The sequence below is a fragment of the Muscardinus avellanarius genome (assembly GCF_963383645.1).
Source record: "Muscardinus avellanarius genome assembly, chromosome: 1".
In the NCBI taxonomy this organism is placed as follows: domain Eukaryota; kingdom Metazoa; phylum Chordata; class Mammalia; order Rodentia; family Gliridae; genus Muscardinus; species Muscardinus avellanarius.
The window spans coordinates 150,540,165-150,554,230 of NC_137786.1; the positions used below are offsets into that span (position 1 = coordinate 150,540,165).

At 36.8% G+C, this 14,066-nt stretch overlaps 1 protein-coding gene across 1 annotated transcript; it reads left to right on the forward strand.

Annotated features, from left to right (window-relative positions):
• Window positions 1–1,229: 1,229 nt before the first annotated feature.
• On the forward strand, window positions 1,230–12,044 carry MMP13 (matrix metallopeptidase 13; the record flags this gene model as incomplete). Its single annotated transcript, XM_080705841.1, has 10 exons — window positions 1,230–1,358; window positions 1,446–1,687; window positions 2,532–2,680; window positions 2,852–2,977; window positions 3,960–4,121; window positions 5,740–5,857; window positions 6,783–6,916; window positions 7,837–7,996; window positions 11,086–11,189; window positions 11,944–12,044. The coding sequence occupies exons 1-10, from the start codon at window positions 1,239–1,241 to the stop codon at window positions 12,042–12,044; spliced, it is 1,416 nt and encodes a 471-aa protein (XP_080561967.1). The 5' UTR covers window positions 1,230–1,238.
• Window positions 12,045–14,066: the final 2,022 nt, after the last annotated feature.

A 14,066-nucleotide genomic window follows, 5' to 3' on the forward strand; every position in this document is an offset into this window, starting at 1 on the left:
CTTTCCTTTTTCTTTATTTCTTGTATTTAAAGACAGCCAATACATCTGAAGATCATGGTTTATATTGCTGAACATGCTTATACTTAGAGGGACCAAACATGCCACTTTGGGTTCATGGTATCAAATCTGGAAAGTTTTGAAGAGATTAACAGTCTTATAGGCCTCTAAAAGTATTTTTTTTTAGTTGTTGTAACATTGGTACTTCTATTGTTCAATGATCAAAAATGAAAACTGAGAGACTTTAAATTGGCCATGTGCTTACCTATAGCTCTTGTTTTCTTGGCTATTCCCAGAGGCGTGGAGAGCAAGCATCTCCGTTTTTAAGAAAATGCCTGAGAAGGGTCAGGATGGAGTCTTAAGTCAATTGGCCTGGGTTTAAATCCTGATAGTGCCATTTATTACCTTCAGGAGCTTAAATAAATATTTAAATTCTCTGTGTCTCAGAGTTTTCATGAGTAAGGTAGAAAACAAGCCTTCCCATAGTATCTACCTCAGTTGTTCTAAGAATGAAATATGATAGTGCCTTTTAAGCCCAACATGGATTAGTCCTTCCGTATACATTCCTAACCCTTAGAGTTCTACTGCAATATAATTATTTTACCTCTGCCTGGACACATAGGAGGTTTGTGCAGGATTCTATGTTCACTGAAAGGTCACACCAGTTGAGTTTAAATTCCAGCCATGGGACTCAATCCCTTGTACCGTCACTAAATCCTCAAGCTTGGTTTTGGTGCAATTTTATGACCCTCAGGTAAACACAGCATTTCCCTCTGTCATTTCTCTAGAGAGAATTTAGCTAAGAGCTGGCCAGACTAACAACATCCTGGAAGCAGGACTAGGTTTTGCCATATGGGAGTAAACATACTATCTTGATATTCTTATTATTTGAAAAGTAGATGTTTTCTTATAGTAGCAAAAAATGCTTTGGCCAAATTAAAAAGAAAAATGTATTCCTCTCTGCTTCTTCCCACAACATCCATAAATATGCTGATCCTGTTTGTTTTGCCAGATGGGTTTTGAGACTTTGCTGAAACAAGAGATGCCCTCATTTTATATTTCCCTCAAATTCTGCCACAAACCACACTTGGGAGAAAAAAAAAAATCGCCATGTAAGCATGCTTACCTTCAACTGCTTAGGAAGTTGAGACAGCCCTAAGGGATGACTCACCCTGACAGGCCTATAAAAATTAAGGTGCTTGCGGGTGGAGAGACAGCAGCCTCCTGCACAACCATTCAAGATGCGCCCGGGAGTCCTGGCTGCCCTCCTCTACTTGAGCTGGGCTCGCTGCCGGTCCCTGCCCCTTCCCAGTGGTGGTGATGACGACGATGTGTCTGAGGAAGACCTGCAGTTTGCAGAGGTAGACCACCTTGCAATCCTGATGATATGGTCCATCTCCTCAATTCCTTTCTCCTTTAAAAGCAGAGCCTTTTGGTCTCTTTTCTAGCACTACTTGAAATCGTTTTACCATCCTCCGAATCTCGCGGGAATCCTGAAGAAGACGGCAGGAAGCTCCATGGTGGACAGGATCCGAGCAATGCAGTCTTTCTTTGGCTTGGAGGTGACCGGCAAACTTGACGACAACGTTCTAGACATCATGAAGAAACCAAGATGTGGGGTTCCTGATGTGGGTGAATACAATGTTTTTCCTCGAACTCTCAAATGGTCCCAAATGAATTTAACCTACAGGTAAATCACAGGGTAGCTTTCCTTAATATTTGCCAATTTTGTCTTCTAGTGTTGTAATGTCTAAAATTAAATCGGTCTTAATTATTTTACTGGAAGTTAAGTCCGGGCATAGTTTTAATACTGTAGCTGCTAATACCTCATAGTACTTATTATTGTAACACTAATCCAGCATTATTTTTCAGTGGAAATCTCAAAGTTTTTATTTTACAAATGAAACCAAAATAGGAGTAAAACTACATTTAAGAAAACATACAAATAACCGGGTGTAGTGGTGCCACCCTGTAATCACAGTACCTGAGAGGCTGAGACGGGATGATCACAAGTTGCCAGCTAGTCTGGGCAATGTAGCAAGACTGTCAACAAATTAGTGAGGCTCCATTTCAAAATGAAAAGTAAAATGAGCTGGGGGTGTAGCCTGAAGGCAGAAAAGATTCAATCCTCAGTAAAGGGGGGGGGAAGAATACAAAATATGCAAATGAAGTATATCAGTCATGTTTATTACCATAGTGCTAAGGATAAAAGGTAGATTTACAGAGCTATTTGATTTAATTTAGCCATATACATATAATTGCAAGATTTTAACATGCAAAATAAATATTACACATTTGAATATTTTAATATGCTTTTATTGGTGCATTATAGTCACATCATAATGCACACATGGTCAGATATTTGAAGGTGACTTTTTATCCTTGTATGGCATCATAATTGATACATTCTGCCTCTAGTAGAACTTTTGAAGACGCCATTGCAGGTTGAGTTGAAAAGCAACATTCCAAGAAAGTATGTTCTAAAATAGAATCTACCCTTCTGAACTCTAATTGAAACTTTCTCTATGGAATAGAATTGTGAATTATACTCCTGATATGACTCATTCTGAAGTGGAAAAGGCATTCAAAAAAGCCTTCAAGGTTTGGTCCGATGTGACACCTCTGAATTTTACCAGAATCCATGATGGCACTGCAGATATCATGATCTCTTTTGGAACAAAAGGTAATGATGCAGAAACATTTCTAAACCACTTTTATATTCCAGTTCTCAACTGGTTCCATTTTATTCCATCTTAGTCGTTTGTTATGTTTACAACATTCAGCAAAAAATCATAAAGCCCCTGTACCAGATACTACAGGGTGTAATCATTGTAAGCCTTGCTTTTTCATGTAGAGCATGGTGACTTCTACCCATTTGATGGACCCTCTGGTCTTCTGGCTCATGCTTTTCCTCCTGGACCAAACTATGGAGGGGATGCCCATTTTGATGATGATGAAACCTGGACAAGTAGTTCTAAAGGTAATATTTCTTAGAAAAATATAACCCATGGGTTATTAGACGACAGTGAACACATTCATACAAAGTGAAGAATTATAAATTATATTTAGTATTTGATTATATTTTCTAAAATATAAAAGTCAGTCTCATGCTCTGGTTGCCCAATGATGTGCAAGGTGTGCTGGGTTCATTCTCTTCATGCAAAGGCTATGATAATGAAGAGTACTTATGGCAGAATGGAGACCACTGGCTCCAGCTCTCCCGTGTTCTAAATAGAAGTAAATATCCTTATTGCCTCGCATAACTTATTTTTATTTCAACCTTTTATTATACTTTTATTTCAAATTTAAAGTAGCAGCATTAGGAGACTAAAAATTGGTGAAATAATGACTAGAGAAAACAATGTAAATGTAGTGACATAGTCATATTCTAGAGTAATAGAAATATGGCTAACCATGCCCAGAGTTTCTGCTTTTCCACACTCTAGAATCTAGAAAATTCTGGAAAGAATCATTTAACTGGAAGCCAAATCTCTGTATCCCCAGAGACTCTATTTTATTGTCTGCTCTATTTGGTCATTATCTCTTTGGATGCTGCTCATTTTGGGTGATGTTCTGGACTGTACCCCAGCTATGTACCACCCTATATGGTTTTTCTATTGTCAATGTAAGGTCATCTCTTTCTCCAATCCTTATCTGGTCTGGAAATATACAGAGCAAATCAAGTGTCCTACTGTCTACATAAGCAGATCTGTATTTATTACTAATTATGTGAAAGCAATCTAATGATATTAGCAATTGACTAATTATGTAGGCAGCTTTAATCAAAGAGAATTTAATAATGATTAAGTTAATACTTTGAATCTTTCTTTAAACAACTGAATCATAATTTGCAAACGTGAGTAAGATAATGAAGAAAGAAATGAAAGATAGAGAAAATATTTCTTTCACTGACAGGTCATCAGAGTACCTTGTTTTCTCATTGTTTCTTTGTTTTCATACAGGCTACAACTTGTTTCTTGTTGCTGCCCATGAGTTTGGTCACTCCTTGGGTCTTGACCACTCCAAGGACCCGGGAGCACTCATGTTTCCCATCTATACCTACACTGGCAAAAGCCACTTTATGCTTCCTGATGATGATGTACAAGGAATCCAGGCTCTCTATGGTAATACTTATTGTATCAGCTGTAAACTTAGAATATAACCATTCATTAAATTATTTAGATAAGCAGAATAGATACACACATTTGCTTTCTAAATTATTACTGAATTTACCACTCCCAATTATTAACACTCAAAAGAAAATATCCACTTTCTTTTCTTTCCAAATCAAGTAGAATTTTTTTTGTCTCCAATGTTTTTTGCAGAATATAACTTCTTTTATTTTTATTTTATTCATTGCTGGGTACTACCCTATACCTCAAAATAACTTTGTCATAAGAAAGGAAAAATGCTTCCTCCCTCATTTAATCAGTGAAGCAACTAAACCCTTTAGATTTTAAATGGCACACTCATAGTAACACAATTGATGGTGAAATCGACCTCAGCAGCATTTGACCGTATCCTGAGTATTCTAATTACTCTAATTTGACACAGTAGAAATCACTCATGTGACACTGGTAGTTTTAAACCAACCTCTACTGTGACAGTGTAAGAAATTCTTTTTTTTCTTCTTTTGACTTTTCAATAATATTTACAAAATAATTAAATCTCCTCCCAAACATTAATTTATGGATCACTTGCTTTAAATATAATTAAAGCCACCATACAGTTATCAGTGCAGACACATCTAGAACAAAGCATTCAGAAAACTTGCTTTTGCCATCTCAAGTCATAATTCCCCCTCTGGATTTAAGACTACTATCACAGCTAATGTGAGCAAGGGCATGGACTTGAAGGTGGCAAAGGGAGTTTTCCAATTTATTGTGTATTCTTATTTCTTTTTTTTTCTTCGGTGGTACTGGGGTTACTGGAAACCCTTCTACCTCGGGCTACACTCCCAGACCTATTTTATATTTTTATTTGGAAACAGGGTCTCTTAAACCAGAGAGGCTGGCTTTGAACCAGAGGGATCCTACTGTCTCTGCCTCCCAAGCGCAGGGATTACAAGCGTGTGCCACCACGCTCGGCATTGTGTATTCTTATTTCTACTGTGTTGTGAATGAGGGACCAATGATAAAACTAAATAGAAAAAAAAGCAGTGTGCGCTGTGAGTATGAGCTGGTGGAAAAGTTGCAAACATGTGGCCAGGCACACCAGGGTAGCTGAATGCTGGCTTGTCCCTGGGATGCAGGGCACTGTGGCAAACTGGTAAAGCATTAGCTCATACCCATAGGTGGCAAATGGTCAAGAAAAGGAACAGAGAGCAACCACAGGGATGATGTGGCATCAGAAGTAGCTTTAAGAGGCATGCGTTTTTCAAGGGCAGTCTGTCAGTAGATTGTGCAAAGCCTGGGGGAATATTCTCAGTCTTTTGCTCCTACCCCCACTATTTATTTCTATCATCAGCTTTACATAATCTCAATTCACGGTCTGAAAGAACCTGGATGGCTGCTGAAGGGTGAAAGCAGTGGGGTCATCCTTCTGCAAGGCCTTTCTAACCTTGGGGGAAGAAAGTAGGATTCTAGGCTATTTGCACAGTTGTACAGGAGTCTTGGACTTAGCATTTTCTTGGAGGGAGCCCTCTCCTGCTCTCTAAGAGCAAGGCCAGCCTGTCATGCTATGGCTCAGGTCATTAGGAAAGGTCACTTTCAGTAACATCTTCCATTCATTTCATGACTGCAGGTCCAGGGGATGAAGATCCCAATCCCAAACATCCCAAAACACCAGACAAATGTGACCCTGCCTTATCCCTTGATGCCATTACCAGTCTCCGAGGAGAAACAATGATCTTTAAAGACAGGTACGTTTGAGATCCCCTCATCAAATTTGCACATGACAAACATTTGCAAGTCTGCATCCGCAAATAGCCATAACGTCTGCTTAAACTTCCACAAACTTTATTTGCACATTTCAGATCAAATAAATGATGAATAAATATTTTAATTTTCAATGGGTAATCTCAGGTACACTGAGCTGCTTTTTTATATCTTTCTTGTAAAGATAACAAAGTAAAATTAAAAATCCAAGTTACTTGAAAAATGGATAAATATTGAAAGTAATTACTGAATTAATACACTGTTACTCATAAATGTCCTTTTATTATGGAGAGACTTTGATTACGGATATATAAGTTGGAATTTGAGAGGGGTAATTTTAACAACCTAAAGTTATAGGTAATGAAAAGTGAAATAATAATTTGTAATTTCTAGATTATTGTATTATGCTTATTTGCTCATTTGTTCATTCATCCACTAGTTGCTCCCTCATCCGTGCTCCAGTAGCGTTCCCGCTGCCTCTGTTTATGATTCTAATTACACTGTGCTTATAATGTTTTCTCATATGTCAGTCTCCCCCAGGCCAGGAGCTCGTGGAAGATACAGCTTGGTTCACTCATGCTTTCTTTCTAGAGCCCAACTCAGTGCCTGGCACATTTATTTGCCACTTGCAAGATATGGGAAATGGAACTAACTATGATCTCAACCTACAGAGGACTTAGATCCTTCCCTAAGGCTCTGTGACATTTCTAACTTGAATGCCTTAGACTAGAGTAGGACAGCCATGACTTATAACTGCCCCTTAAAGAGACACCATAGGTACAAACAAAGGCATGTTGTATTAAGTTTCTGATGTGTAGAGACATGGCTAGCAGGATAGAAATACTGCACTCAGTGGAATGGAAGGCTCTCAGTGTGATAGAAAACTCTGTATGTTTACTCTTGTATTAGGTTCTTCTGGCGTCTGCACCCTCAGCAGGTTGATGCAGAGCTGTTTTTGACAAAATCCTTTTGGCCAGAGCTCCCCAACCGCATTGATGCTGCATATGAACATCCTTCTCATGACCTGATCTTCATCTTTAGAGGTAAGCCTTCCATGGATGAGGCCTTCTTCATGAGCAGTGTAGGCAGTGATGAACTTGGAACTTAGTAAAATGATTGCCACAAAAAAATGCCCAGATTAAGAATGAAGTATAACAAATCAAAACTAGAAAACACCTGAAATCATCCTACCAAATGTCCCTAAATTTGGTATGTTAAAGGTCTATATGTAAATCGTTTCAGGTTTGTTCTCTGAATTGCACTGCTAAAAAGATGCTTACTGAGACAGCTTAACAGTAACAAAAATTAACCATAATCTCTCATTTTGAAAATAAGTTTATTTTTTTCTCTTCCCTTTCCAGTCCTCCCCCATATTTAATATATATTTTACATAGTTAATTTCAAGGTATAGATATATCTTAAAGTTCAACTTGTTTCTTTGACATAAAACCATGGAAAATTTTTATCCAAATTGTTGCTCTGTTACATGATCATAATTTAATGTTATATTTTCATAATAATTTTCATAATTATTTTCATAATGTTCTACTGACATTACTTCTATTATTAGATGTTTATAATTAAGGTTATAATTAAGTTACTTTTTAGAGATGAAAATAACTTTCTGACTGGTAAAATTTTGAGTTTTCAGTCTAATTTACTGTTCCTATTGTGCTATTTATTTATGCAAAAAGTTTAATGTATTTTTCAGCCAGTTCTAAACTTAGTATTCAGGGATAATAAATTGCCAAATTTATTGTGATATCTGGTTGATATATTCACAATAAAATAGTCTTAAGGATTATTTTTGTTTCATAAAAATGGTGACCCATAAAAATGATGACCATGAACACTAAACATTTTACTTTTTAAATATATTCTTCCTTTGTTTAGTTAAATGTCTACATTCATGAGTCCGAATGGATTCTCTTGTGTACCAAAAGTCTTCTTTCACTTATTCTAGGTAGAAAATTTTGGGCCCTTAATGGTTATGACATTCTGGAAGGTTATCCCAAAAAAATATCAGAACTGGGATTTCCAAAAGAGGTTAAGAAGATAAGTGCTGCGGTTCATTTTGAGGACACAGGCAAGACTCTCTTCTTCTCGGAAAACCAGGTTTGGAGGTACGGCAGCAACATGCACTGGCCCATCCTGTGCCATAGGGGCAAAGCGGACCTCAGACGTCTGTCCCTACACTAACTATTGTCTCACACATTATTTTAAAAGTTTTAACAGCCATTCATTTGTGTTTCATGTCAGCTCCTTAATACATCCAATCTCAGTACCTCCTAAACATAACTCTTTCAACCATTCTTTCTTTCTTAGTCATTTATTGTGCCTCAAGCATGGAAAAATTATCTTTTATTCTGGCACCTTCATTCCTTCCAATCCTTCTCCTGGATTCTCTTTCTCTCTTTCTCTCCCTTTCTTTCTTTCTTTCTTTCTTTCTTTCTTTCTTTCTTTCTTTCTTTCTTTCTTTCTTGTGGTACTGGGGTTCCTGGAAACCCTTCTACTTCCGGGCTACACTCCTAGACCTATTTTTATACTTTTTTTATTTGGAAACAGGGTCTCTTAAGGCTTCTAACCTGTGCAATCCTCCTGTCTCCGCCTCCCAAACATGGGGATTACAAGCCTGTGCCACCACGCCAGGCCTGGATTCTCTTTCTTGTCCTCCTCTCCTAATTTACATATGGCTCCATTCCCAGCAGGTAGAGGGGGCATCAGAATGGGCACAGCTCAAGACTGGTTGAGAAACAGCTCCATGTGTAGAGTGAACTGCTATGCTGGAGAGGTTTACAAGAAAGCTGATAGAACCATAATTTGTAAAGCCAAATTTTCTGAAGAACAAGTAGATCTGGGAGATTTAAAATATATGCAGTATTTTGGTCAGCTTTGATATTGTCAATATTTAGGAGCTCATAACTGTGTCTATAGTAGGGATTTACAATACATCATATTGAACCCAACAATTGAAATGCTTAGAATGGATGCTTTACCCCATTTCTACTACACAGAGGCATACAAGCACATGCACAAGCACACACACACACACACACACACACACACACACACACACATATCACCTTTGCTTTTTTAATTCTTTATTCCTGATAATGGCATTACACCTCTCTATCAATTGACTGTTGACTTCCTGGTGCTGCTTTCCACTTTCTAGACTGCAGAATTCTATGGTTCAATCAGAATAGATGGCTTGCCATACGGCAAATACACTGCACTTGTATACTCCAACTTCCCTTAAGCACATTTCTTTCCTGGGAACTCTTTCCCTACATCTTTCCCTCTTGAAATCCTACCTTTTTGAAATATTCAAAATATTATTTAATCTTCACGTTTTTATTACCTCATGTAGAGGTTATCTCCCCTTTTCCTATACTCCAATGATATTTTATTTACTTAACTTATAATGCCTGTCCTTATAGTTATATATAAACAGGGCTAAGTGTTCTTGACAGGTCAGGGGTTCTTACCTTTTACCTATTGGAATATATTCCAAGGATATAAAAAGTACTCATCAGTAAAAGTAGTATCTGATGGGAGCCTATTTTTTTTTTAAGATTAATTTTAGAATGTGTTTGGTAGGCCAGGGTGTGGTGTGGAAGGAAAGAAAGAGAACTGAATATGTTTTGGAATGGAAAACCTAATCTTCCCTTCCTATCCCTAGGACCATATGTCCCTCTAACTTTTTTTTTAATGGTACTGGGGTTCCTGGAAACCCTTCTACCTCCGGGCTACACTCCCAGACCTATTTTATACTTTTTAAAATTTGGAAACAGGGTCTCTTAAGCCAGCGAGGCCGGCTTTGAACCTGAGCGATCCTCTTGTCTCTGCCTCCCAAGTGCGGGGATTACAAGCGTGCACCACCACACCCAGCTTAACTTTTTAATACTGAAATTAAGCCTTAAATATTTTTGCATCAAGTACTATACTTATCAACTTGTCTTACAAGTAGTAGGATATCAATAGGCAATTTTCAGTGCATAACATGTATTCATTTCATTCTATAGAACATCCTTTTAATGGCATACTTTTATAAAAACACATCATTTTTATATTTTTTGGACACATTATAATTATACATCATAGTGAGATGAAAAGCAATACAAACATGCATGTATACTCTACTTTGTATATTTCCCTCTGCCTCCTTCTCCCCCTCACTTCTGCTGCCCTGTACATGTTAGTAAGATTGGTAGTGATATATTCATATGTAGACATAACATTATTTGACTGGTTTCCTTTCTTAATCCTTTTTCCTTCCTAACCTCCCTCCCAATCCCCTTTCATTATTCTACTGGTATTTCTCTTCATTTATCTAAAGTTCCTTTCCCCCCCTATTTTCTCTCTAGTTTCCATATATTAGAAAAAACACGTGACCTTTGATTTTCTGAAACTGATCAATCTCACTTAACATCATATTCTGTAGTTCCATTCATTTTCCTGCAAATGACACTTTCAAGTGGAATCATATTTACAAAGATGACCTTTAAACAAGTCAACAAACACTCATTAAACATCCAATAAGCACTAAGTATTGTCACTCCTAACTATAAACAGCTATCAGATGTCTTAAATAGAGTTTTAAAACTCTTGTCAATTTTGAAAGGTGTCATTGTGACCCTGCGTGGTAGGGAATGCTTGTAATCACAGCATTCAGGAGGTGGAGACTGGAGGATTGCTGTTCCTGGACAGCCTCAGCTACTTAGCGAGGCCCTTTGCAACTCAGTGAGACCCTGTTTCAAAAATAAAAAGACTAAAAAATAGGGCTGGAGGTGTAACTCGGAGGTACAATGCCCCTGAGTTCCATCTCCAGTACTGAAAGAAAAAAAAAAAGGTGTCATTGTATTCATTCTTTCTAAAGTAATTTGTTTTTTGTTTTTTGTTTTTTGTTTTTTTTTTTGAGCCAGAGTCTCCTAAAGTTGCCCACACTGGTCTTGAACTCAAGATTCTTTTGCCTCAGCCTCCTGAGTAGCTGGGATTGCAGGTGCACAGTGCTTTCCTGGCTTAACATAATTTTTAAGAAATATAGCTTACTACTTGGGCATGGGAGCGCATGCCTGTAAGCCCAGTACTTGGGAAGCTGAGACAAGACAATCACAGGTTTGGGATCAGCCTCAGCAACTTAGTGAGATACAACATCCCATTTAAAAAAATAGAAGAAAAAAGATAAGGCTTTCTTTTTCTTATTAAATAGATATGATGATACTAACCATATTATGGATAAAGACTCACCCAGACTGATAGAAGAAGACTTCCCGGGAATTGGTGATAAAGTGGATGCTGTCTATGAGAAAAACGGTAATTATTTGCACCCTCAAAGTTCTTTTCTGTACAGAGAACTATAATACAGGATTTTGATGTGTTAGTAGATGTATGGTAGTTAAGGAATTAGTTGTTCCTGTGTGAATACTTACACAGAAAACCTGCTCAGAATAAAATGAGAATTGTAATTATTGCTAATTCTGTGAAAAGACATTCTAAACCTCAAATACTCTCTTAAATAACATGCAAAGATGCCAAGATGCAAAAGGTATCCCAGGAATTTAAACTCATGGTGGAATGGGGAGTTATTTGTGTGTAAAGACTCACAACTACCATAATTATATAATAAATTTTTGTTCTAATTATGAAAAGGGTTATTATCCCCAATTTACCACAAATAGCTAATATTAGCATTTCTAGCATCAAAACTCGAACCCATGGTAAGACTATTAGCTCTAGTCAATAATTTAGGAGATCTAGGAACTTAGGAATTTATCTCTTTTCTTTTAAATTTATGAACAATACATTAAACTGTTAGTAGGATTTAGAAGGACAAAGGTTGGAAGGCTAAAAATAAATGGCGAGTGGGGAGGAAGCTGAGGGAAGGCTCTCCAAGTGCTGTGTGCATATATTTCCTACCACTCTATGCTATATAACAATGTGAGAATATAATGCACCAATAAGAGAATTTTAAAAAATGGAATCTAACAGATTGGATGTTTAACATTAGCTGTAGTACAACTTTATTATTTCCAAACTCTGAAATTTTCCTGTGGTCTTTTTCTTGTAGGTTACATATATTTTTTCAATGGACCCATACAGTTTGAATACAGCATCTGGAGTAGCCGTGTTGTTCGGGTCATGCCAGCAAATTCGCTATTATGGTGTTGAAGTGTCTTCTTAAAAAGTGTTATTTAAAGCCTGGAAGACAATTGGAATAATACTTCCAGAATTGTGGAGGTGGGGGGTGGGGGATGAGGAGACATTAGGGAAAAGCTTCGTTCTGTGAACAAGCTCTAGTAAGTTATCTTTGAGCATGCGGTATCTATATGACTATGCGTGGCTGGAACCACATTGAAGAATTTTAAAGTAATGAAAAGTGATTACCTCTAAGATCACCTGGTTTTTGTGTGCTACACAGCAGAAACAAAAGTGGGTTATATGGTCTGTAGATGAGAGTTGGCATGATTTTAAAATATATTTATAATGAAACCTACAAAGCTCCAGAAGTAAGTCACCTTTACATAACTATGAATCATCTTTACTAAAAAGTATGAAATAGTATAAACATGGAAATTTGGGGGAGAGTATGGTAGTCAGACACGAACATGGATAAAGGAGAATGCTAGTAATAAATAGATTTGCAGACAACTCTTCAAATAAATCATCTGGGTTTTACACTGAGAATATTCAGCCCCTTTGGGCACAAACACTAAGAAAACATCAAAGTTGCTAAAGAACAGAGACAAAGGTGAACGTGAGAATAATACATGCAGCTTTGGATTCTGTTTAGTTCTTACTTTTGGAAATGCCTCAAGGACTGTTTTCAAATGAGGCAAATATTTCTTTGCATACTGGTCAAAGACAAAGAGATCTCTCTTTTATTAAAATATTTCAGGTGTTTGAAAATCATACAGTAAAAATTAAAGTTATTATCAAAATGACCTAGATAACCACTTATTCACAAATAATTTGATTATTTAAGATTAAAACAATGTTTCTACCCTATTTCATCTAATTATTTTAATTTTTCCAGTTTACCTTGAACATATAGGCTATTTTCTAAAGATTTATATAGGTAGAAACAAAATGTATCTTATGAATTAGGAGTATAATCTTTTAAAACAGACAATTCAAAATAAAAAAAACAAAAGAGTCTAATGAACTGTGATTCTCTTAAGATATGGGAATGTTTTTATATGCTTTTTAAAAAATTCCCTAGCACTTTTCATAGTGCCCAACATTTGATAGAGTAGTTGGTACTTCTTACTGAATATATGAATGGCCTCTGAAAGGAAGAACTATTGTTCTGAGAGATAGTGTTCATAAGAACTCAGGCAAAAAAAAAGAATTGTATATTTGCACAATGTATTAGTGTTTATGTTGTTTCTAATAAAAAGATATTTTCAACAGATGTTGTTGTATGGTATTTTTGTCTTTAAGTATAATTTTGAACTTTTCTCACAAAATGGATTTGTTACCAATATTTCTTGATGAGTGTAGTTTACTCATTGTTTTAAACTATCTTTCTTTCCTCTTTATTTTTTTCTTTCTTGCTTGCTTGCTTTCCTAAAGTCAGAATTTGGAATTAATTGTGCCAGACTATAGTAGTAAAAATCCAGATGGAGTTTGGTCAGTCTGGTGCTGATGCTACCCTTTCTTTTGGGAAGCTGCCCTAGATGAAGCCCACAGATTCTTCAGAACTCTCCCTGCTGTGGGACTCAATTTCTCATCTGTAACAGAAGAGAGAGGATTGGCAATTTTGGTGAATTTGGAAAATTGGGAGAGGTAGGGAACTCTGATGAGGAATGCAAGAGATCCCAGGGTCCCCTAGAATTTTTTCTTTTGTGGTACAGGGAATTGAACCTAGAGGCATTGTACCCCGAGCTACACCCTAGCCTGATTTTATTTATTTGAAAACAGGATCTCACTAGGTTGACAAGATTCTCATTACTTGTTAAGGCTGTCCTTGAACCTGCAATTCTCTTATCTCATCTTCTCAAATACTGTGATAACAGGTCTGTGCCATCATGCCTGGCTCCCCTAGATTTAAGAAGTTTAAGTGCCTATTAAGTATCATATATTAGAAAAAACCCTAACTTTATTTCCACCCCTGTGAAAAGCATATATCCTACTATGGAGACAAAACTGCAATACAGCAATAAAATTCAGTAAGTGCGATATCTGAGCAAT